The sequence below is a fragment of the Lepisosteus oculatus genome, chromosome 20 (genome assembly GCF_040954835.1).
Source record: "Lepisosteus oculatus isolate fLepOcu1 chromosome 20, fLepOcu1.hap2, whole genome shotgun sequence".
NCBI lineage: Eukaryota > Metazoa > Chordata > Actinopteri > Semionotiformes > Lepisosteidae > Lepisosteus > Lepisosteus oculatus.
The window spans coordinates 16,494,050-16,519,063 of record NC_090715.1 but is presented as its reverse complement, the minus strand read 5'-3'; the positions used below and the strand labels follow the sequence as shown (position 1 = coordinate 16,519,063).

Here is a 25,014-nt window from a genome sequence, read left to right as displayed (position 1 = left end):
CACTTCTGATGAATTATAAATGCCTTTGGACTACCGACTTCTGTTTAAAGATGAAACATTAAACGTGTGGCTTAAACATGTTGCTTTCCTAGTTTTTCCGGAGTAAATGTGTAATTCACTCATTATGAAGTAGTTGCATTTTTTTTTTAGTTATTGGTGATTACAGGATGTGGAATGTCTAAATGAAATCTACGATCTCCCTCCGGGTGTCTGGCACTGTGATTGTTGTTCACAATGCTGGTGCATTGGATGCCGAAGACGGCAACTACCGGGGAGTCAAAAGCGGAGATGACGAAATCCATCTTTTTCGGTTTGACGTCATAACCAAGCGAACACCCCCTTCCCCGCCGCTGACCGGTGTGAAGCATTAAAACATTGTCCACGAATTTCAAGAAGAAAATTAAGATGCTGGCAGGATTGTAGTTGCTCAAGAAATTTTCAAAAGAAGAAAGACAGATATGGGAAGTTATGACGAAATAATGTCGTTATCATTATGGAAATACGGAATATGAAGAAAGTTTAAGTTTAAGGAAGATTAAGTGCAAACACTAATTGTGTGAGGACAGTCCGAATCTCCTTTTACCTGTGTTTTTGAGTGCATCATCTAAGAGTTCAAAACCATTCTTAAACCTCTTCATAACACATTGCAGAGATTCTCAAACTGACATCATTTACAACTGGGGGAAATAAGAAGGAAACATTCTGTGTTTTGTGGATCAGGAAAACCAGACACATGACAAGAATGAGCCTAGACTGGACTGGCTTTGTGACCGGAATTGGTACACTGTTATTTTGGTCCAGTCTTCACCCAACATCGCCACTCCGCAGGTTGCTGGCTTGGAGCTCACACTGAGCACTGACCTGTCTGCCACTCATAGCCTGAACCAGCTGACAGAATGAGAACGGACTCTTTCTCTCACTATATTTCACCTAGAATGGATGAGCAGTAGTCAGGAGAACAAAGCAGACAACGCACTACTGTCCTGAAGCTCATTTGTAAAAATGTCCTGAAGCTCAAACTGTATACATTTTCGGTAATTCATATTACTAATCCATTTTGTAACCGCTTCTTTCAGTTCAGGGTTACAGGACCCCAGGAGCCGATCTCATGCACAAGGCAGGGTACACCCTGGACAAGACGCCAGCCCATCACAGGGCACACACTCACACCAGGGCCAGGTTTGCCACAAGCCGATTAACCTGACAACAGGTCTTTGGTCTGTGGGAGGAGAACATACAGACTCCACACAGATATCACCCCAGGTCCAGGACTGAAGCCAGGGTTCCAGCGCTGAGAGGCAGGAGGGTTAACCACTGCACCCCCGTGCCACCTGCTATTCAAATTTATAGAAAACCTTTAGGTTATTAAACTCCTACAGCCGACATGTTAAACTGCGATCGAACAGAGACGGCTTTTTTGTGCTGCTTTGACCTTCATCTAAGCATGCCTATCGACCGGTCTCTTTAGCTGGAAACCTGATCCCAGCCATTTTCTCCCTCTTGCTTTCCCGTCTGTTCTGTTGTCCTCTCTCCCTTCCTCCTCCTCCCTGCTCCTCTCTCCCTCGTGCTTCTCTCGCCTGCTGCTTTTCCACACCCGTGCACCGGTCCTTTGTTTCTCCAGCTGCACCAGCCTCTGCTCGTGCGGGCTGTGTTTGTGAACGGCATGTCAAGGCCACGTGTTCACAGTCAGACTGGGGGTGTAGGTTGCTTGTCAGTGTCTCGGCAGGTGACACCCCCATTTTCAGAAGCGGTCCATCCCACCGGCCCCTCCTCCGAGCAATGATGGGAGGCAGACAGACTGGCTGTGTCCTCAGGGGCAACAGCAGGTGCAGGCAGTCTCTCCCTGCTTCTCTCTCTCCCCCTGCAGTCATCATTGATAACCCTGCACAGCCCAGCTCACTGCCTGCCCCTCCAGCAACACACAGAGCAGGCTGGCAGGAATAATGAAGATCCCACATTCCTTCTCTGTAATTAACATGTGAATCTTATGCAAAAGGAAGTTCTGAGAGTGTTGCACTGAGAGTGCAGAGAAGCTCGTGTGAAAAGGAGCAGAGAGAAGCTGGAGCAGCCCAGCTGCGCGCCTGTCTCACTTGTCCAATCGCGACCACAGCTGGTCGATAATACCGGCACACGGTCAATGGCAGAGTGATGAGACACCCCCTGATGTGACTTCTGGCGTATTTCTAAAGAACCACAACAAGTTCTATATGTAACTTGTTATGGATGTAAAGGCAGAAACACCCATTTTGCATTTAAAATATAGTATGCAAATTATTGATGTGATTCAAAATGCCAATTTCATATAAGTGCATGTGGCATTTTCAAGTTATTTTTCTTTGCAACATTGAAAATGTGTCAGTTTGCTGAAAATGGTTGCAGTAAAGTGTCAATGTTTTTTTTTTCTCAAAACAATTTACATTCTCATTTAAACAAATTCGCACTTAGTATCTTTGTCGGGACTCATCTATCAGTTATTAGTTTCACCTTCAGTCCCTTTACTTGTGACTATTTGAAGACGGCAGCGCCGTCATTCCTGGTGACCGCTAAGGCTAGGATATTGTCACAGAATATGTGGAACTAAATCACACAAGTAGCATGGCAGAAAAGGAGAGAATAAAGACAAGGGGTGGAACGTGTGCCCACCATCTTTAATAAAACATGAAGTGCCTAGTGCATGGTCTTATTTTATTTTACTACTGAAGCTAAACTAAGATAACCCGGGGACTGGGACTCATACACAGAAGAGTTAAACACGGTGGATGTAGATTTAACAGCAGAAACATGAATTAGATGAAGCGCAAAGCACACAACAACAAAACAGTAGCAATTAAAACCACTTCATTTAAATTAATTCTGGTAATTCTGTTTCTGGGCGGTTGCCATCCACAGAATAAAATTCGATAGAATTGGCTCAGTTCATCAGTTTCTTCTGTAATAGCCCAACAAGTTCATTTTTTTTCTTTCAGTGTTGGTCTGAAATATCTCCGACTTTAAACTTATGGGATGTGTTTTATATGTTTCTCACTGCCTGCTTTGCAAAACCTGTTTTCATTGAAAATATTTGGGATATTGGATATTATACAGATTGTGCTTTCGTGCTGATATTTCCTGTTTCACTAAGTTTGTAGGTGTTTTTGTCAAAGCAACAACAGCTTTTGAAAAGTATTTTTCAAAATAGGAAGGCCTATTAATGAGAACACAATGGGCGTTTTATTTTAAAGTAATTAATAAAATGTAATCAATATTCACGGATAGTAGCACAAATTACCAGTGACCTCTGTGTCAATATCTCTGCCTTTTAATCACCAATGAATAAGACACAGCAGATTGTGTTGCAGCTCATGCAACAGACAAGTCATAAGTCATCCTCGTCTTGTTTAAATTCTTTCCCTACAGTACTGTTTGAAGTGCACTCCTTGAGTGTGAGAACAGCTCAGGGCCTGGACTCGTTCACTGGCAGGCTGGCAGTAAAGTCACCTCAGCCTGCTGCCCATAGTGCTAATTCAGTCATTAAAAAAGACACTCACCCAGCCAGCCTTTTTATTGATGAGACCTCTAACGTGGCTCCGGTGCCCACGTCCTCCTCAGAGCTCCTATTTGTACACAGAATCTGAGAAACACTTAGGCCTCCTATTGCTCCACACTGAAGGTACCTCCCTCCTGCGCCCTGTGCTCAGGAAATATTAAATGATGCAAAAGGTAGTTTTATTGGGGGAAATGAGTCCAGTAAAGATAACCAGAATGTATGCCCTGGAATCTGAGGATAATGATCTTTTAGCAGTCCTGTGTGCTAAAAGCTATGTGTGCATTAATGTGTAAATTATGCATGAACACCATTTATTAAGAAACTAAAAGGCAATTATCCCTGAGTGTGCCGTTTGTAACATGAAACATTCCACTGTGTGTCTCAATCACACTGTGAAGAAGTGAAAAGCATTGCTTGTCTGCTCAATCACCTCACGAGGAGGAGCTTTGTCTTCTCAGAACAGCCAAAATCACCCACCACAGGCACACCTGCCCCCCAGCTCCTGGGCACAGAGTCGCGGTCCATTCCACTTAGCAGAGTATCGTGTGTATCGTGTGTCTTCAAGACACGTCCCGACCTTGTTCTGCACTGAAAACGGTACAGTTTTTCCAAGAAAATTTCAGCAATCCTTTCGCTTCTAAAGATACTTTTTTCAGCTCTCACACCCCTGGACTGTTATGCAGGATTGTTTAAGTGGGTCTGGGAAAGGATTTCCAGGAGTCAGCCCTTTCTTCTGCCAACCTTCCCTGTACCTTCCTTATTCCACAGCAATGTGGCAGTGAGGTTAAAAACAAACCGTCAGTGTTCACATGTATGAGTATCTGTGAGGGGTCATAGCACGCTGCTGAAGTGTTGCCAACTTCTGTTGCTGCACAGTATATTGCACCAATGCACCATAGTGTTAATAAGTAATAAGTAGCAATAACTTATGATCTGTTGCTGCTGTTAAAACAGGTCCCCTGAACGCTTTCAAGTATATTAGTGTTAGTGGGACCAGCAGAGGTCGCTCACTATAATGCCCCAGAATAGTGATGGGGACACAGTACTGTAAAAAGGCGAAGTCCTTCAAATGAGACGTAAAACTGAGGTCCTGACTCTCAGTGTTCATTAAAAATCCCAGGGATCATCCTGGCTAAATTGCCCCCTTGGCCTTTACCAGTCATGGCCGCCTAATAATCCCCATCTCTGAACTGGCTGGTGTGTGGGGAGCGGACTGGGGCACTATGACTGCCATCGTATCATCCAAGCGGGGCTGCACACTGGTGGTGGTGGAGGGGAGTCCCCACTTGTCCAGAAAAGCACTATACAAGTGTACGGAATTATTATTATTATTTTATATTACTCACAGGTCATCTGTGAGGGCTATTATTGCTCGTATGGTGTCCACAAGTGATCTGATTCATATTAAAGCCTGTGGGACCCAATGTTGTATACTGTATATGCAATGAAGTTTAAAGACTGTTATATTTTCGTTCCCAACTGAACAAATGCCTGGGACTCAATGAGTTATTAAAGAGCTACAGAGCAATCCAGGACAACTAGAAAATTCCTCCTTCATGCTGATGGTGTCTCTCAGGATCTGTGGCTTCCTGGAGGGGATATTAACTGCCAGCAATCAGATATTTTTATCCAGCTTCTGGGTCATATAGCCCAGTCATTTCTCCTACACAAAAAATAAGAACTCCCAATCTGTCCTCCTCGTGTTCCACTGAGACGAGCCTGTGTTTCAGAACTCCTCTGTCACTTTGGTCTTACCTGCTACGCCTTGGCTGAAGAGCAACACCTGTAAATGTGCTGATCCCCAGAGACCACAGAGCAATGCTGCTGTTTCCTCTATAGAATATGTCATAAAAAAATATAACAAAACATTTCTCTAAATTACATCTCAGCTCAGTGGACCTGTTATGTAGATAAACTATGTAGATCCATTAAGTGTTAGAAATAGGGCCATAGCATTGGAAATTTAAAAATCCACATTTTATCATTCAGATTATGTGTGGGCTGTATTTGAAAAAACTATACTGGAAGCATGAAAACTTTTAAGTGTGAAAAGGCAATTAAATACAGACAAAGTCAGACAACAACAAGTAGTACAAGGCAGCATTTGTAAAAACACATGTGCATGAATGTAAATATCACATTACTGCACAAATCATACCAAACTGCAGAAGTTCCTTTGACAGCAATAAATTTATTAAATATTCCCCAAAATCAAAATAGGCAAAACCAGTAGAAAACAAAATAAACAGAGGCTTTCACATTATGAAAGTTAAGGAATTGAGCATTGTTTAAATGTATCTGTCATGTTTCTTTATTTGCATATTAGTACCGAATATTAATAATCGGGAAGAAGTATTTTTCCACACTTTCACAGGTTGTGAAATACCAATAAGAAGCAATGATACCGACAGTGAGCTAAGACCATGGTTAGCAGAAACAGACTAACAGCAGGGGGCATGATTCGGGGAAGTCGCAAGAGCAGAAGAGGTGCACTTCGGCCTGCATGGAGAACGGAGAGAGGTTACCTAATGCTCGACTGTTTTGTGTTGTGTTGGGAAAATGTTCACTTTTGACCCTGGACCTCAGACTCTTCGTCGTCGTCTTCGTACATTTCGCCCTCCTCTTCCGCGGTGGCGTCCTGGTACTGCTGGTACTCGGAGACCAGGTCGTTCATGTTGCTCTCGGCCTCGGTGAACTCCATCTCGTCCATGCCCTCGCCCGTGTACCAGTGCAGGAAGGCCTTGCGGCGGAACATGGCGGTGAACTGCTCCGAGATGCGCTTGAACAGCTCCTGGATGGCGGTGGAGTTGCCGATGAAGGTGGAGGACATCTTGAGGCCGCGTGGCGGGATGTCGCAGACGGCCACCTTGACGTTGTTGGGGATCCACTCCACGAAGTAGCTGCTGTTCTTGCTCTGGATGGCCAGCATCTGCTCGTCCACCTCCTTCATGGACATGCGGCCGCGGAACACCGTGGCCACCGTCAGGTAGCGGCCATGGCGCGGGTCGCAGGCGGCCATCATGTTCTTGGCATCAAACATCTGCTGGGTGAGCTCGGGCACGGTCAGGGCGCGGTACTGCTGGCTGCCCCGGGCCGTCAGCGGGGCGAAGCCGGGCATGAAGAAGTGCAGGCGGGGGAAGGGCACCATGTTGACCGCCAGCTTGCGCAGGTCGGCGTTCAGCTGCCCGGGGAATCTCAGGGAGGTGGTGACGCCGCTCATGGTGGCCGACACCAGGTGGTTCAGGTCTCCATACGTGGGGGTGGCCAGCTTGAGGGTCCTGAAGCAGATGTCATAGAGGGCCTCGTTGTCGATGCAGTAGGTCTCGTCTGTGTTCTCCACCAGCTGGTGGATGGACAGGGTGGCGTTGTAGGGCTCCACCACTGTGTCCGACACCTTGGGGGAAGGCACTACGCTGAAAGTGTTCATGATGCGGTCGGGGTACTCCTCGCGCACCTTGCTGATCAGGAGGGTGCCCATGCCCGAGCCCGTGCCGCCGCCCAGCGAGTGGGTCAGCTGGAAGCCCTGCAGGCAGTCACAGTTCTCACATTCCTTCCTCACCACGTCCAGGACAGAGTCCACCAGCTCGGCCCCCTCTGTGTAGTGGCCCTTGGCCCAGTTGTTGCCAGCTCCACTTTGGCCTGTCAGGGAAGACAAGCGGGTGCACAGCTCAGGGTTTATTTCTGCTGGAGATCTTTCATTCCAGTTAAACACTGTATGCACTCACCCGATGCTATTTTCTTCAAGAAAAAACAGCTTCTAGAAATTTTAGAAATGTATAAGCCAGGTTACCTTACTGTAATATTTTTTTTTCTGAATCTATTGCTTAAATGAAGTCATCTTCTCTGACCAAACTATCTTTGCTTCTAAATAATGCATAAAAATGAAGCTTTTTGTTCTGTTTGCATTGTCCTTCATATTCTTCCCCGAAATTCCAGACAGAGCTTCAAGAAACAATCTTGAAACTCTGAGCTAATCAACAAAGCATTAATAAGAATCTAGAGTAAAACCTGAAAAATGCTAATATTAACAGCAGACTGAAAAAATGAATATAGTTGGAATGCTCAAAAATCCTGCCTGCCAAATATCAATTTAATATGAATGTAAATATTAAACAGCAGTAACAATGCAAGATACACATTATTTATCTATCTGTATGGATCAGTGCTCATCTCAGTCATTCATTTATCCAGGAGTCATAAGTCTGCTCCAGACTCTCTGGCTCATCCATTAAGTCTTATGATTTCTCCCCACTCTAGACTAAATGAGACAGCTGAGCCCAGCTGAAGAGCTGACCTTGTTTTCACATTCAAGGACAATGACTGACGATAATACTGCCTCTAAGGCAATTTGCGCCCTAATTAAAATCAGACAGATGATTCTTAAGTCTGTATTTCATTTGCAGTGTAATCTGCAGAGTATTAATCAATACAATAATGCAGCCATTAGAAAATGAATAGATAGATAGCAGTGATACAGACAGTGCAGCTCTTGGAGGCCTCCAAGTTATAACAAGGAAACCTCCTCTTTGTCACTGACCACTGGCGGCCCTCCTGGGCTCCAGATTCAACGGCCTGTGACCAGTATAGAGAAGAGGTTTGGCGGAGACTCCACTGACCGAAAATGAAGTTGTCTGGTCTGAAGAGGTGTCCGAAAGCCCCTGAGCGAACACTGTCCATGGTGCCAGGCTCCAGATCCACCAAGATGGCTCTGGGGACATATTTGTGAGCTGGACAAAGAAAGCAGGGAAAAGAACAGGAGAGTTACCATACTTTCATAACCTTAGATTAACACCTTACATTACTCCTGTAATTATAGGTCTTCAATATCACTAACAAAGACTCCTTTAATTAAGATGCTTTTGTTAGATTGGGATACTTTGCTGCTCTTGTTGTGAAAAGAAACTCTCAGAATAAAAATATTTCTATCATTAGCTAATATTTTGAAAGCAGAAATCTGAAATATGCCCTTAATAAGGCATGTCCTTAAAATCTCTCAACAAGGCAGGGTAAATGCTCTCAGTGCAGATGAACAGATTGCACCAATTGGCACCAATGATACCAATGGCTCAGAGAATCGTGACAATGTAGCTACCTGTAATACTAATGACCCTGCCAGCAAAGTCCCAGCAACATCCATTGCTATATGTCTGTACATATAAGGGAACAAGGCTTTGGGAATCTACAGCTGTTCAGCTCTGTGCTTGAGCAGCGATATCACACTGTGACTCACATGAGGCTTCGTTGTAATAGACGCTGATCCTCTCCAGCTGCAGGTCAGAGTCGCCCACGTAGTTTCCACTGGGATCGATGCCGTGCTCATCGCTGATCACCTCCCAGAACTGCAATGATATTGCAGACACACTGAGCACACAGCTGGACCACAAAGGGCTGTTTTCACAGCTGAATAATCAGGTGCAATTAAGCAACAGAACCGGCTTAAGCCTGGGAAAAAAATTAATGTGGGGTCTATATTCTTGGCTATGGAAGAGGATTTTGAGTTGGATTTCTTATTCTCCCCAGGAGATTTGAGATTGCATTGTCAAAACGTTTCAAAGGTAGGTCAGGACGTGGATGTCTGTTTTTCAGAATGTAGACCAGAGATTTGCGTGCAGATTAGATCCCAGATTCTGAAGAGCAGAAATACGAAACTCGATGAAAAGCCCGAAGGAGGAAGAAATCTCTGAAGACTGCGGAGACTCTCTAAACAAGGAGGACTGCAAACAAGGATGTCTAAAGAAATCAAAGACATTGTCCTGATACAAGCAATTCTCTTGACATTCGCTCTTCAGAAACAAAAACTGGCTCAATGGGACTTTTCTCTTTAAAGTCTCACAGCTACAGTTTCAGCTGAGTTTAATATTGAGCTCATGTTAGACAACCTCTTCAGTATTGGTCTTCAGCCCTGCACCAGCAGAGCTATTTGAGGAACTTTTCATTTCAGCTGGCTTCTCGGGCTTTATCTGAACCAAACAGATGCTTTGAACAATTAAGAGACTAATGAGATCTTTTATCTATCACTCGAAGACTAACAAAACCTGCAGGAATTTTGCTCTCCTGGATCAGAGCTAGGCTCACTGTTCTACGCTGAAACGTTTTTACACTATGAAAGTTACCAGTATGCGCTCATATAGAAATCCATGTGATGCGTACTGGAATACCTAGAAATAATTTAATGACAGCTGACATATGTTTGGCTCATATTCCCATATCTACATGCAGCTGCATTTTTTTTATTATAATAAGCAGAAAAATACATGATATATAATCAGATTCAATACACAGTATTTATATGCAAATTCTTTGTGTAGACAATGTCAGTGCAAATGGGGCTAACTGCACCTGTGTCTGTCAGAGGCCCTGACGTGCATTCCCAGCGTTCAGAATCAGGTGTTTTGGGATCAGGGACAATGTCAGAGTGCTCGGGGTGCTCTTGTCCTACATTGTCTCCTACTGCCTCATCCTTGTGTGGGCCAAATGTCATTGCCCGATGGGGGCACAACTTTCAGGATTCAGCTGTTTGAAACATGTATGAAAATAAGTGGCAATATCATACCCCCCTTTTCTGCTCTACAACTGCAATGTTCCCACCCCAGTTTGAACTCCAGCAGCTCCCTCGACAAGGGCGCTTTTATGTCTTTATCAGGGTGATGTGGCCAGGCAGAACCTGTCTCAGGGAGCGTGCTTGGCATACCAGTGCACACAACCATGATGCCTTTGTTGTACAGCAAACACTTTGGAGGGCAAATGAAAGAAACTGGGAACCCTTCCATGACTAAGCTGGAAAGCAGCGTCTTTAACCAGGGATTGAACTTTCTGCGCCCTGGAGGCCTGGAAAGAGAGTATTTCTTCTTCTGCCTTATGTATTGCTCCCTGCTCCCTTTGGGTCTGGCAGGAAGAACAAGGTCATACGACACGTGACAATAAAGACATGCGTATGAGGCTCTTGATTACATATCATCCTGTACATGAGGGAGAAGCTATATTCATGATCCTCTTGTAAATACGACCAGTGGGTCAGACAGCTAAAAAATTATTAATTAATTTAAGAAAACTATTTAACACTGCTAATACTAGCAGTAGCATGGAAATCTTACATTTTCATCTGAAGGAATAGCTTCTCTGTCGTGACGACTACTACATTTAAATCCTGTTACAACTCTGGCTTGTGGGGGCTGGAACAAGCTGAGTTGCTGAAGCCGACACCCTGACGTCTCTCAAGAAATGGCTGGAGAAGATCCTTGGAATAATTTCCTTAGATCCTTGGGGGCTTGGAGAATAGCCTCCTTTACTTTGTAATCATTCTCAAGTTCTTATTTACACTGCTTATTTTGCTCACAGTGAAGGCATTAGGATGCCAAGGAATCTCTCTTGAGATACAATTTAACTAATAAGGGGTTGGAAGATCTGGTAGCTTCATGCTGGAATTTTTTTTTTCTTGGGGGAATTATCGTATGGTATCAGTGGAATACTTGGAAGCCTCAAACTGAAACGAATCATTTGTGTCTGTAAATGTTGTGGTAGTACCCTCTCTCTGAAACGAGCTGAGATTGAGAATGAACCCTGAAGATGAATTAGACAACAAAAGGTCTCCATGCAACAGCTTTTTTCCTCCTTCAAAATCCATCTGCACTGATCCTGTGAGGATAAACCACCTAAAATGTAATGTAAGCCAAAAGAGGCAATGGGAGTGCTCACACTAACCCTTCTTCCCAGTGTGCTATACAATCAGTAGCTTGTCCCCAGCCTTCTTCTCAGTCCTGGAGACAAAGGCAATACAGAGCCCCACCCCCACTCCCCACCCTCCCTGCCTCACTCGCTCCGAGTCTGGCGTCTCTACAGCTGCACAAGACCTCCCCCCTCCAGCCCCCAGCAGCCCCCAGCAGCCAGGGCCACCCCACCACAGAATGGGTCCTCGCCTGCTAATTGCCTTACCTCTCAGGCACAGATGTCTGTATGCTGTCTAAATTGGTAATTAGCCACCCGTGTGCAGCTCTGGTTTCTCTACACTTAGCAGGTGCTCCTTGGAGATTGGGCTGTAGGTCCTTTTTTTGCTAGGTTTTGTCTTTTTTGTGCTCATTGATCCTCGAGATACTATATTCACTCACACTTTCCTTCCAAGTCCTTTCTAGCAGGCCTACATTTCCCCTCCCAACCCCACCCCCACATTAAGATGTGTGCACATGCCCTGCACGCATTAAAAACTCAGAATCCATAAATCAAAGACAAACGCCTTCCCCAGATTTGCCTCGTAAGGGGGGAGTGTGGGTTCAGCTGGTGAATTATCGATGTGGCAGATGTAGTGCATTAGACTGACTGCCAGCCCCTAGCAGACAGCGTGAAGTCATCGCATTATGTCACCACCAACCCCCCACCCCCACCACACACACCTCCAGAGGGACTGAGGATGCTGACAGAATTGAACAACACACACTTCTTAGCCAAACCCATATATGACAATGCATGGTGCAGTAATGATCTAATGGAAGGTCTTCCTTGAGAGCAGAGAGCTGATGATAGGTCATTTTGGGCATTTAAAGATGACATCATCGGAATTAAAACAATGATATGGTAAAGCTAATTCTCTTTCTGTGAGCATTTTTGTCTTTTTCAAAGAGCTGCAATTGTTCTCATATCCAAGCCATTTTATAACACATAATGGGCAATAAGCTCAGATTTAAAGGATGACACGTGTACTTGAATTGTTCTTTATTTTTTGTGTTTGCTTTTTTGTTCTGTGAAGCCAAGGGTCCAGGCACAATTCCTAGCTTGTTTCCTCCCATCCTTGAGAAGAGATCGATGAGAGCTGAGCCACTTTTGAAATGCTACAGAATGACAGCTGCAGATGTGTACAGGGTTCACCTGCAGGCTTCAGACAAATCAGTGTGGGGAACTTGGACATGATTTTCCATAAAGATTGGCTTGCATGTCACGAGTCTTTAGGGAGATTTTGCCTATGCAAACACAGAACACTGCATCATTGCCAAGCATAGAATCAAAGGCAGCCCTAACCAAATTAACTTTCAATGCATAATATTTCCATACAGTTCAGAAACAGACACTGCACATACCTACAGTATAGTGGGTTGATATGAAAAGAATTGTTGAAAAGAAAAATATTTTCTAAAACTAAATGGACATTTCATGATGACTAGATAAACCTTTAAGTTTTAAATGCAGCCTATATTTTTCATTGATACTCTTCACAATTCTGATCATGAATACCTTTCTAGACTATAAAGCAATGGAACTATCCATCATCCTTCATGACCAGAAAGGACACCAGACTGCTTATACGCCTTCATTAATGGGCTTTGTGCTCAATCAGCCAAGATCCTTTCTTCCAACTAAGTGCTTCTTGGGGTGATAAGACAGAGCTGGATAATAATGCCCAGTATGATCTAGGCTGAATCTGTCACACTTAATTTCAGCAATCAGCAGGGTCTGAGAAGACCACTAAAGCCTATGAACTTGGATGGTGCTTACGAAGTCTCAGTCTGGTGAGAGTCCACAGTTTAGCACAAGTAAAAGCATGACTGCCTGTCTTCTGAATGAAAACTGAAAGCATTTTATTCCTTACTGGATATAACAGCATCATGTATTAAGTCACGCTTATCTGCACAGTGTCTTAAAAGACCCCTGCCCTATAGCAGTGGCTTGAAATCTGTGCCTGGAAGAATGACAAACTAAGACATCATGTTTTAAAACTGATAGCTAGGAAAGGCAGGACTGCTGTAGGCAGGGTCTATGAGCCGAGTGAAAGACAAGAGCACTACTAGGTCGCCTATAGAAACCTTTCATTTTTTCCCACATAAAAAGCAGTGCCTTTGGTGCTAACACAGCCATGACAAAGCAGGAATGAGAACTTCAAGAGCCTTGAAACAGTAGAGCGCTCCAGCTGTGATTGTAACATGTCAGGATCACAAACGTGTCCACAGGCCTCTGCAGAAGCCGTCAGCTCTGTCTTGTGGTTGTCATTCAGCTCAGTGCTTTTATCCAGTCAGATATTTGTTGTATACAGATGGACGTCATAGACCTGGCTTGTAAGTTTAGTACAAGCAGGTTAGTTTTAAAAACGGTATTGCAATTCAGACAGGAAAACGAGTTCCTTCACACTTTAACAGCAGTTGTTTTAATGAATGAGAATAAGAATAGGGAATGTGCAGATTGCAGTGCGGGTAAGGGGGCACTGGACTAAGTCAATCGCAGAGAAGTGCTTACTCAGCGCGCTGGGCGATCACACAGAGCTCTGTTGTATGTAGCGTCGGCGGCCGCCGGGCCTGTCTGCCAGCTGCCTTCTGGGGCTGTGGTGGGAATACTCGCTCGCCAGTGTGTGCACTGCAGCACCAACCCAGTCTCTTTGTTCAGTCTCCCGCAGTCGGTAGGGTGTGGCGGATTGCGAATGAGGGAATCGCTGCAGCGCCGGCTTGCCTTGAAACGTCTGTGATTCGCACACAGGCGATCTCGCATTTGGTCTCGCCTTTTACCCGTCTTGTGTACCCGGTTTCAACCCGTGAAAGTAATCCTCTCTGACTCAGCAACACTTTCACTGAACTTTAACCCGCTCGGGATTAATTCATTTTTGACGCAGCTCCTACACCAACAGATTTCAGCCCTAGATCCTTCTGTACTCTCTCGCCCTCATGAAATGCCATCATCATTTTATTAGCGCTTCGGCGTGGACCGCAGCCCACATCAGCACTGTCTGCAGCGCGGGGCGTGGTCCTGTTTTCCAGGCTCTCGCCGGCCAAACCAGCTCAGCAAAACGGACATCAATCAGCCGCATTCTGCGTCGCAGGATGGAAAAGTACAGCGCATAATGTACACCAGAGGTGACATCTTAAAAGTGCACGTCATTTTGCCTGTTTCCACCCGCAAAGGACGTCTTTTTGAAAAACGAGGACTGGAAAATGCTCCAGTTCATTCATATTTTTAAGGGTGTCTGAAAGACACCAAGTATGAACGTGACATTCACATATTGCAAGCGATATGGTTTTTAACCGAAACCCCCAATTTTCTGTGATTTCTAATACACAGGCACATCAATTGAATTATCAAAAGATAAAATAATGATTATATTTTTTTATGAAAAAAAAAAACATCGTGAAACAGCCAGGATGCGATTTTACCTTAGCTCCAATCTGATTGCCGCACTGGCCGGCCTGAATGTGAACGATTTCTCGCATCCTTTTCCTTGTGGCGTGTGTGAGCGCGTCCGGCGACAGTGAGTGGGCAATGCAGGTCCGATCCAAGGCGTCAGGAGAGGGCTGTTGTAAGTGCAGGCTCGGGTTTTTATATCGCTGCCTGTGCTGCACTGCCTCACAAAGAGAGATGCTAATTCCTACCAGCTGGTGACGTCAGCTCTCCCAGGAGAGGGGCCCGGAGCCGGCCAATGAGAGACACCTTGCCAGAGACGCTGCAGCATCCCTGCGGCGGATCTCCTCCGCCGGTCGCAGCGGCAGCACCAGGAGCGTCGAATAGCAGCACCTAAACGCCTAAAAAACGCCTCAAAACGAGCACATCGTCTGTCGTGAGACAAAGCATGAACAAACCGCCAGCAAATCTGTGGTAGACTGCAGTGGTGCGGAATTGCTGTATCACTCTCTGTACAGAGCATTTTATTAGTGTATATTGTGGGTTATTAATGACCTAGGCCTAGAGCGAACCCCTCACTCACTGCTTTTGTCAGCTACAAAAGATTCTTTCTTTCTTCTGTCCTTCCTTCCTGTGCGCGCACACACACGTATATAATGAAACGGGATTGGAATATTTTCTTGACCTTGCTTTCATCAGTGCATTAATTTCTTTTTGATATCAGTCACCGTTGCGAAGTTCCTCTGAGGAAAATAGGCCATGGTGATAAAGAGGTTTCTGCACACAACTGGGGAACGTACTGTATCTATGAACGAAAAAAAAAACATTTAGGTCATTTTTAAGGGAAATGCACGGTCCATTTACTGGAGTTCATTACTTTGAAAATAAACCGCCTGAAATAAAGGCGTGGGCTACATAAATATTAATATTACGTGTAGTAGTATATACACAAAGCTGAGTAAGTAACATAAACGCTGTTTCAAAATCCCATGTCATTCACGTGTTTCTTAGCTTTCCGAATCAGATGGGTGCCGATAGGAGTGGCACTATGGAAAGGATTAAATGGGAGATGTTATATCATAGTCTCACAGGCGCCGTCGGAAAACACAGCATTCGCGCTACCCACGTGCAAGCCACAAAGGGGTTTTCTCCCACTGATGTTGTGGGAAAAACTGACCTTACACCTTGAAAGCACGCAGTGGGCTTTCAAATAAACCTGAAACACGGTTGTTCATCATACTAAATTAAAAAATCTAAATGCCATATTGAGTGGTCAATCTCCAGTTTTAATATTCTTTCTCATGCTATACTTACTCATAATATGAGATCATAGTCCAATGGGAAAGATGGTACAAGACAGGAGGAAGAAGAAAAATGTGTCAGTGTGCATCAGATGTCTGTACAATGTGTGGCTGGTCACCATTCAATGACAAATTTCTGAAGCTCCAGAACATTGTAATTAGGATCATGGTAAGCATGGATTTGTTAAGTAATTTGGAGATCATTTGGGACCACAATGTAAGTACTGTTCAGTCTTCGATCACCAGCCCTCTCTTAGTAGAATTGCTTAATTAATTGCTTACTTCATCACAACCCATCACCATTACAGGGCAATAGCATCAATAATCAGGGATCGGGGGAATGTCCTGCAACAACAGGCAGAAGAACTGGACCTTTTCAGTCTGGACCAAAGAAGACTAGGAGGTACCGGATCCACTATTCAAAATGCCTAAAGGCACTGACAGAGTCAACCTAGTGTTCCTCAAAACCCCTATGACACATGAACCACAGGACGCAAGTGGAAACTACAGTGTGTGGATGTGAACTTAAAACTGAGAACAGGAGGAAAGTAAGGATGTGGTCAACTTTTAGAAATAATAAATCATTTTAGGAAATAACTAGTTAATACATGAAATATTCAAGCTACATTTTCTCACGAGAAGATTCCTCAACAGTTTCTCTGTACTGTAGACTGCAAGCTTCTGCTGTATGCAATTCATAGAGTCCATCACGTCATGTTGCTGTTTCTCTTCAAGAACACTCCCAAAAGAAGTGACACCTTTCCTTTTTCAATACACACCTAACTCTACCAATTGAAAGGTCCACTCTGACTCTCAGCCTGAACAAAATAAACACTGACCTCATGAAAGAAAATCAGTTCTTTTTGAACAAGTGGCTTCCTCTGACAAAACACAGACTGGTAACTAACTCCCACCCCTTTCCTGCTCAAGCTGTTTTTGGGAAACGGTTGCTTTGTTGTTGCAGATAAAGTGCCAACGTCAGCAAAATAACAAAAAAAAGATAAAAAAATTCCTGACTCACTGTAGCCCCTCCCAGACAGCTGTATCACAGAACAGCAGTGCCGTTAGCAGCGCAAGAGAGAGGCGGAGAGCAGTGTGTTGGCACTAGGGCTGAACACAGTTTACTGATCTGATTAACCATTACAGCCCCAAGCCATCGGCTTTCAAAGGAAACAGGAGCATTGATTTTGCATGCTGGAGCGTGAGCTGGCAGTCCTGAGTGCTCTCCTGCAACGAGAAGCCAATAGGTCCGAGAGCTCCTCAGATCGACAGCAGGGGGGGCTGCTCTGAGCCCCCGATGACAAGAGAGCAGATGTCCAAACCCCACCTGGGAATAAAACAAAAGCATTTTTCACAGCAGCGCCCTCTCCGTTCCAGCCAGAGGAGAAGGAGGAGGAGGAGGAGGGCCCATGGTCTCCACTCTCAGCTGCCACGTCCACCACCCTGCCTCCTCCCGGTCCCGATCCGGCGCTGTCCGGTGTCCTGTTGGCCCATGGTCGGGGTGCGGCACAGCCCACCTGTCACTCGGTTCGTGAGATTCCCCACCGATTCCTGCCCTTTCCACCCGGGGCAGGGTCTGGTGACAGAGGGTGGCAGGTGACAGGAGAGACATTTTACTTTCGTTCAGTGATGGTTTTCTCTCCCTCCCGCTGGCCTGGGTAAGGAGCGCAGTAACCACACCTGCACAGACGGGAACAGAGGGGCGTGTAACCAGCGCACCAGCATCATCACACATCAGCTTCAGCACCTACAGCTAAAGCTTTCATGACCTGGAGTTCAATCCACCCGTTTCCATCCTCCTTATCCAATGTGGAGTCTATCCTGTCAAGCTCAGAGATCAGTGCACTTCAAAGTCTGCAATTGCATTGTAACCCGCTGAAATGAAACACCAGCCAATTCAGTGTTTTTCTATGTAAAAGACCGCAGTGACATTTTTAGATGTGCGCAGAGATATGTGACACCAGACTGAGCCTGACAGGGCAGTGTAGGGCTAAAAAAGCCTTCACAGATTGCATATAGGCCAGATTAATCATTGGTTTTGGAAGAGACTCACAGCAGACCATCCTACAACTGTTTACTAACACTTTCAGAGACAGGTGCTGTCACTGAAATTAAACACAATTTCGAATGGACTTTTACTGTGGGAATAACAGAGCGGACGTTCCGCGTGATCTTTATCCAGCAGGAAGGGCTGGTGGCGGTGAGGGCTGCCGATGGTTGCCCTGGTAACCGACCGGGATGGTCCCCAGAGGCAGCCCGAGCAGCTGGAGGCTGGGCCGCAGCGCAGAGGAGATCATCAATACTCATTACCACAGGGAGACGCCCTGCGCCCCATTCCTGCGAGGGGGCGTGGGGGAGGCCGAACTTACACGAATACAGCTTACCAATGCCGCAGATAAAGAGCACCTTGTAACTGTAAGACAAGGTTTCACAGTACATTCTGTTGCACTGCGCGATACCGGTCATGTATCGCACTGACACGGACTCTCGTTGGTGAGGTCCTGTAAGATCCTGTAAAAAAACATGATATATTTCCCAGTGGTCGTGTTCTCAGGTGTAAAACAGGAGAACTGCGATGTCCAGTATATTAGTACAGAGTCCGCTTAAGGACAAGGAAAGGACAAGGAACAACATCGTCTCTCCGGAGTTATTTCCAACATGAAATATGTTGTTAATCGCAGCGTGTTTTTTTTTCCGATTTGCGGGATAAGGGAGAGGCATGTACCTCCATTACTGCTGCATCAGCTGTATTGATTTTACTGTAATAGAAGATGGGAGGACAGTCTCCGCGGCTCTGCTGCCCCGTCTCCGCCCGTGCAGGGCAGGGTGTTGGATGGCCAAGAGCTCCCTCTAGTGCTCCAATTCAGGAAGTGTCCCGCCTCACACACATCGAGTGTTTCGCCTTCCGAACCCCAGCAGCGCCAACAGTAACTCAACCAGTTACTTGAACTTTTTCACTATCCTCAGCACAAGAGGGAGCCAGAGACCACATTCTGACAGAGTAAACGCAACAATTTTCTTTTAGCACCCTACTCCTTCCCCATGTCACAGTTCTTTCAGCGAGTGCTCCCTTGACTGTCTCTAGCAGTCAGTGCTTCCATGCTTGTGTTTTTGTTTACATCTGCCAACCACAGACAACATACCCTCGAGCCAGGTTTGCTGTTGCCTCCAGAGGCACGTGCACCAGTAGTCACGCCACATGTTAGCCCCTGTGGTGAATGCTGATCCCCGGGCCACGATTTGCAGATCGCCACATGAGAAGGGTGTGTTTCGGCAGCCTGCCACGGTTTTCAGCTGTCTGAACCCCTCTGGGCTCCTGGTGGTCCGCCGGTGGAGAAGCATGCACATTCCCAAAGAGGACCACCTCCCTTTTCCCAGGGGATCTCGGTGCACAGTTCCTCTTCCCCTGCTGTTGATTCCATCTTCATCTTCAGATGGGTACCAGGAGAGCTGGAACAGCTGTAATCCCAAGAGTCTCCCAAAAACTCCAGTTAAAAAAAAAAAGCTTTTCAATATCCTGTCCTGGAACAGTCTGACACACAACCTGGCTTTGCCCATCAAGGCTGGGCTTCCCTTTTAACTGGAAAACTCATGTTCCTCGGCTCCTCCGTGACTCTCCTGAGTGCTTTAAGCAGCTCAGCACTTTGACGCCCGGACTCCACCTGCACCAACCAGCCTGCCCTTAGAGACTCAGGAGCTTCAACACTAATCCGGGAATACGCAACTAGCAAATCACTATTAATAGCCCTGGATCCCTCCATCACAAATAGAGCAAACCCCAAAAGAAAAGAAATCCTTGCAAGTTTCCTTTAACGCTCTCAAGGTTACACACCATTGCTGATACTGAGACTGCTGGATACACTGCAGATGCCACAGGTGAAGTAATTACTCCTGTGCTACCTGAACTCACCACAGTCCCACCTCTACAAACCTTCCCCTGAACCACAGGACCCTACACGGCCTCTAGCCTGTCCCCCCCTGGCAAATACACCCTGACATCTGATCCTGTGGAAACTGGAATTTCCAACTGGACCAATCAAATGAGCTCTTTTCCTTCCACTGTCCTTGCAATCGCACAGGACACTAATGAGGTAATTAAGCCAGGTGTGTCCAGTTTTCACCCCCGAGGAAGCCATGATCAGAGCCTAGAGTATCACCATCACAGCCTCACTCAGCCTTCTTTCCCACTGCACAGCTCACTGAGGAAGAGGCCTGGTCTGCTGCTACTTTATAGTTCTCACGGACTGTAATCATGGGATTCTCACATGCTGGGCCCTTCACCCTGCTTTGCACAGACTGGGTCACAGCTGCTCCACCAGAACATGCTCTCAAATATGGTCTTGGAGAGACTATTTCTGCAAATCATTGCAATTACCATTCAGTTCTCTCTGTGGGCTTGAAAAACTAAAAAAAACAAATAAACATTCTGTATGGGAATCAATGTGTCATATTATCAAAGGGAAATAAAAAATGTTACACAATATACGAAACCACGCAAACTTGTCTCAAATATTGTGGATCCAAATCCCACTGTTCCAGGACACATAGGCTGGGACAGGAAGAACTGAGGCTTTGTTTCCATAATACATCCAAAGGAAAGTTTAAAGCTGCTGGAGAAAAGACTAAATTGAGCACATTGAGAGTTCCACTATCTTAAAAAGGCAGTAATTAAGAAGCTCTAGTGAGATCTAGTGTTTTGCTCGTATCTCCTGGAGCACAACCCAGAGCTGGGAGAGACACCAAAGTTCAACACTTTAGCTGATGAAATGAGAATGTTTTACAGATACTAAAGTTAAAGTTGCACCAATATGCTCAGGGCAAGCCAAATCAATAACGAGGGGACTTTAGATCAGCTGGCAATTATAGGAGCTCAGTTCATGCATTTGAAAGGAATGTTGTAATTTAAAGTCATCAGTGTAATTCCACATTTGCAGGACCTGTTTTACACTATGGAGAGCTTTACAGGAGCCCAGTCTGCTCTGTGGAAGGACCCCTGGACAGGAGGGTCCTGACTTCTTCAAATTCATGATTCGGTTCTGATCAATGGAGTCTTGGATGGAAACAGAGCAGGATGAAACCGAGCTAAAAGTTCTTAAACTCCACTTTCAGTCCCAGCTGTTAATCTCAATTTTCTCAGCTTGCAGTCTCAGATCGTGAGACGAGCCTCTCCCTGCCCCCTGCCCAGCACCCTCAGCTCAGCGTGGTCTTGTCTTGATCTTGTATCGAAACGAACGCTCCGTGTCAGCAGGGCTGCCGACACCAGACTGAGCGGCACTGCCTGTCCTGTCAGGAGCTGTGGAACTGCAAGTGGCTCTGTAAGAGGGCATACTGGAGGACCAGGTCTACGTGCATCTCCCTCTCCCGAGGGCCAACTTACCTGCCAGTGAAGACTTAACACACAATTACAATTATGCTGGCATTTTCCGCAATTTAAGTTACTTACATATTGTTTGTGATGCTATCAGGTTATGCTGAACTTTCCCCTTCATTATAATTCTCAGTTTCATTTCTCACTACCTGTAAAAATATCTCGCCCAAACACGTGACCCTCCTCCACTCCGCCTCCAGTGGCCCCTTGGTCACTGCCCGCTCTTCAGGGGTCCTGTGGAGGCCTCCTTTAGCCATGGCCGAGCAGGCTAAGCCACATATCAGTGTCCTCAGTCTCCTCAAACACCCTTAAAAGAAATTAATTTCCTCATGGGCACTAATCTTTGATGTGGTGAGAATACCAAGCACACATCACAAACAACCCATTTAACACAGAATGGAAAACAACTCATTTTAGAGTTTGGCTTTCGAGCTACAGTATGTCCTATGTCCCCCAGCAACTTTAGGGTCCTAGGGTCTCTTCACCCCTCTAAAGGGTTCTCTATCTCTCAGAACCACCAGTGCGCCTACAGACCAGACAAGACAGTCATCTTACATACGTTCCCCTAAATTACCTAGCTGCTGCAGTATCTATTACTGCCAAACCAACAGAGTTAATCACACAAGAAGTATCTCCAAGGGAGACACATTCCAGTCCAGGACAAGAACGCAGCCTCTCAGAGGGGCAGTCCAGCGGTGTCGATCTCTAAAGCTGGCTCCAGTCAGTGATCTGCTATTCCTCCTGCCACCACAGAAAAGAAGCTCAGTGTCGTCTAAGGCGCCCTCTTCGGTCCCAGCCGTCTGGAGCAGTGGTCCCTCATGCTCCCCCATCCTGTTTTTTTAGCCCGAGCCTATCTTTGGGTAGGGAGCATGCTGGAGCCCTCCTCCATTGCTCTCTGTGGAGTCTCTGGTGTCCGATTTCTCTCCTGGGGCTGGGGAGCACACCGTGTTCCTCCAGTTTCTTCTGTCTCTGTGTGCTTCTGACTGGGGCTTTTCAAGCCAGGGTCAGGACTCGTTCGCAGAGGGTGGAAGTGTCCCTTTGGGCAGAGCTGCCTGATCAGCAGGCTGCCTGCAGTTGGCCAGGTGTGACAAAGCACCCTGTCCTAAAGCCCCTCTCTCAGTCTGAGGCCCAGTTCGACTTGTCCCACAGCCCCACAGGTCACTCCTGAGCTCTGTGGTAATGAGCGTATGTCTGCGCATGGAGGAGGTTTGCTCACTGGAAAGCCCCACAACAAGGAGAGATGAAAAATCACCTTTACTGTGACACTGGCCCCTCTGTGCAAACATAGTCCCTGATATCTGTTGCCTCCACACCCATTTTAACACTCTGTGACATATAACCCTAATCCTGCAGCTCTTCCTCTTCTGCAAGCTCTTCTGTTTAAATGTATTCTAAAGCAGTTACACAGAGAATTAAAATTTACCTGACGTCTACTGTACACATGAAAGATAAATATGTCTTGAACTAATTATTTACTAAACAAAAACTGTTTATTATGTTAGTTCATAAATCTTGCACTGTCATAAAGAAAATAAAGCTCTAAAGGTGAGAGTATCAAGCTCTCAGGTGATATTCATATTGTGTATTCATAGTGTGCATAATCAAAATAAAATTTAATTGTAAAAAAATCTGAAAAATTGAAAACTCATTCATCAATGTAATTTTTTACAAATTTTACATCCAGAATATTAGTGCGAAGGTTGCTAATATAATAAAAACATATGTACATGTATCGCTCATTTGAGCAAGTACAGAAAAGTAAAGTGCTCATTTCACTAAGAATTCGTATATTTTACTAAACATCAGATTAATACTTCCACCTGCAATTTGATTTTTGAAGTGAATCTTCAAAGCAAATGAGTGCCTCATGTGTTACTAAAAATAAGCATTGTTGAAAAGAAACCCACTAATGTGTTCTAATGTCTAAGGTCAGGTTATCTTAAGTTTTTTTATAAGAATGAAAACTTATTTAAAAGCTAGAATGATGTTTGCAAAGCACTGATTAAATGGTAAATATAAAGACAAATATTCCTACCTTGTTTTCTAAATTTCAATTCCCACCAGTCCACAAAAGCGACATTCTCAAGGCAGAACTGCTGGAACTTTCTTGGCTCATTAAGTCAAAATCACATTTCCAAGATATTTTTGTTATTTAAATGTCAGGGGTCAGGAACCATTTCAATTAGATCCTGTGAGGCTTATAAACGAAGAAATTCTCAAAATTCCATGAATTCTCCTGAGTTTAGAAGTAATACAACTAGGCAGGAAGGCAATCTGTGAGTCAGGGAGCCAGAAATGGCAACAATCTGACAGCTGTCTGGGAACACCTCGCTGCCACTCGGCCCGCTGTCCCGAGAGCTCAAAAGGACTGGAAACGGCTTGAAATGGATTCAGATGATATCTGTCCTCACTCACACCATCCATGTGATTAACGATTAAAGACCAAAAACTGCATTTCTTGTATTAGGAGGTAGGTGCACTTTTAACAGAACTCGTTAGGGGTTGCTGTAAACTACCATCCATACATGGGGCCCTGCACAAAAATCTCGGTGAGTCTTCCTACGTTCTTCCCTTAATAATGTACAAGATGACTGTCAGCTGAGAATTACAAAAGGTGATATATTTATAATAACCTTAGCAGCATGGTGAGGAGCACCTCTTCACATTAACTACCGGATCTATGGGGAAGGAGGTGGCCAAAACCACTGACCCAAACGGACCTGCTGGTCGACCCCTAACAGGATTCCATCAGCTTGAACCAGCAACTGTGTTTGCTCTGTCCACCCACTTCCAAATGTGAGCTCACTGGGGGATATCTAAATATCCATGCATCCGTTTTCTAATCGCTCCTTCTAATTTGTTAACCCCCAGCTGATGGCCGAGCACTGCACTTTTCCAAAGACCTACTTCAGTGTCGACTCTGAAACCTAATCAAAAGGAACGGTCTCACCGCAACACTAAACTGGTCTGATCTCACCACCAGGCTAGACGCCTTCTCCTGTTTACAGTGTTGTAAAAGCAAAAATTAGAAGACATTTACGAAACAAAATATTATTATAGGGGCTCGCCCTCTGTTCCTCAAGCTATGACAGATGACTGAGCTGCAATTCTAGTGATTTTTCACTCCTCTCACCCAGTAGGATTGAAAGCCGTTTTGATTCCGGTAGGTGTGTGAATTCTGGGATTAGATTAACAGTATATTAGGGAAGAATGTTGAATCCTGAAGAAAGGATGAATGAACTTTTCTTTGTTTTTGAAAGAGGAGGTAGCATTTTGTCAGATATCTGAAAGCGGTGAGCTGTAGGACCCCTGTGCGAAGCCGTGAGGAAGGGAGCTCGAGGAAAGGAGTAAATCCAATATTCCTGAGCCAAGTCGTGAGGCAAGAGCGAAGTCGAAACTAGGAGAAGCAGGTCGGGTAGCCAAAGGAGTCGGGTTGGGAAGAATATAGGGAGTACAAGAGAAAGCTGTGGAAGACTTCTCAATAATGAGCGTAGGTAAGCCGGTGAAGAGTGTTTAAATGTTGAAAGAGACGTGGCTGCTTAATTAGTTCCTGGGTAAGTGTGTGTGGAATCTAGTACGCGTGGGAATGCCAGGGCGTTTACAAGAGAGGGTACGAGTCGTGACACATTCGGCCAGGGCGGCGACTTGCTTGTCTGATCCGTGCTGTCCGGAGGCTGTGTGGCGTCAGTGCAGTTCAGGGCAGCGAAGCCCAGGACCAGCTGGCCGAG

General features: G+C 45.4%; 1 protein-coding gene across 1 annotated transcript; it reads right to left on the bottom strand.

Moving 5' to 3' along the window:
• Positions 1-5,697: 5,697 nt before the first annotated feature.
• Positions 5,698-14,800, bottom strand: LOC102687056 (tubulin beta-3 chain). Its single transcript, XM_006641236.3, has 4 exons — positions 14,653-14,800; positions 8,757-8,865; positions 8,143-8,253; positions 5,698-7,165 (listed from the first exon to the last, which is right to left on the bottom strand). The coding sequence occupies exons 1-4, from the start codon at positions 14,707-14,709 to the stop codon at positions 6,090-6,092; spliced, it is 1,353 nt and encodes a 450-aa protein (XP_006641299.1). The 5' UTR covers positions 14,710-14,800; the 3' UTR covers positions 5,698-6,089.
• Positions 14,801-25,014: the final 10,214 nt, after the last annotated feature.

What these genes read in the sequence shown, in the direction of transcription:
- LOC102687056 (XM_006641236.3), bottom strand. Translation starts at nt 14,709, where the DNA reads ATGCGAGAAATCGTTCACATTCAGGCCGGCCAGTGCGGCAATCAGATT. An exon ending in GCAATCAGATTGGAGCTAAG is followed by an intron (nt 8,866 to 14,652) that starts GTAAAATCGCAT and finishes ATATCATTGCAG; the next exon opens with TTCTGGGAGGTGATCAGCGA. An exon ending in CTATTACAACGAAGCCTCAT is followed by an intron (nt 8,254 to 8,756) that starts GTGAGTCACAGT and finishes TTCTTTGTCCAG; the next exon opens with CTCACAAATATGTCCCCAGA.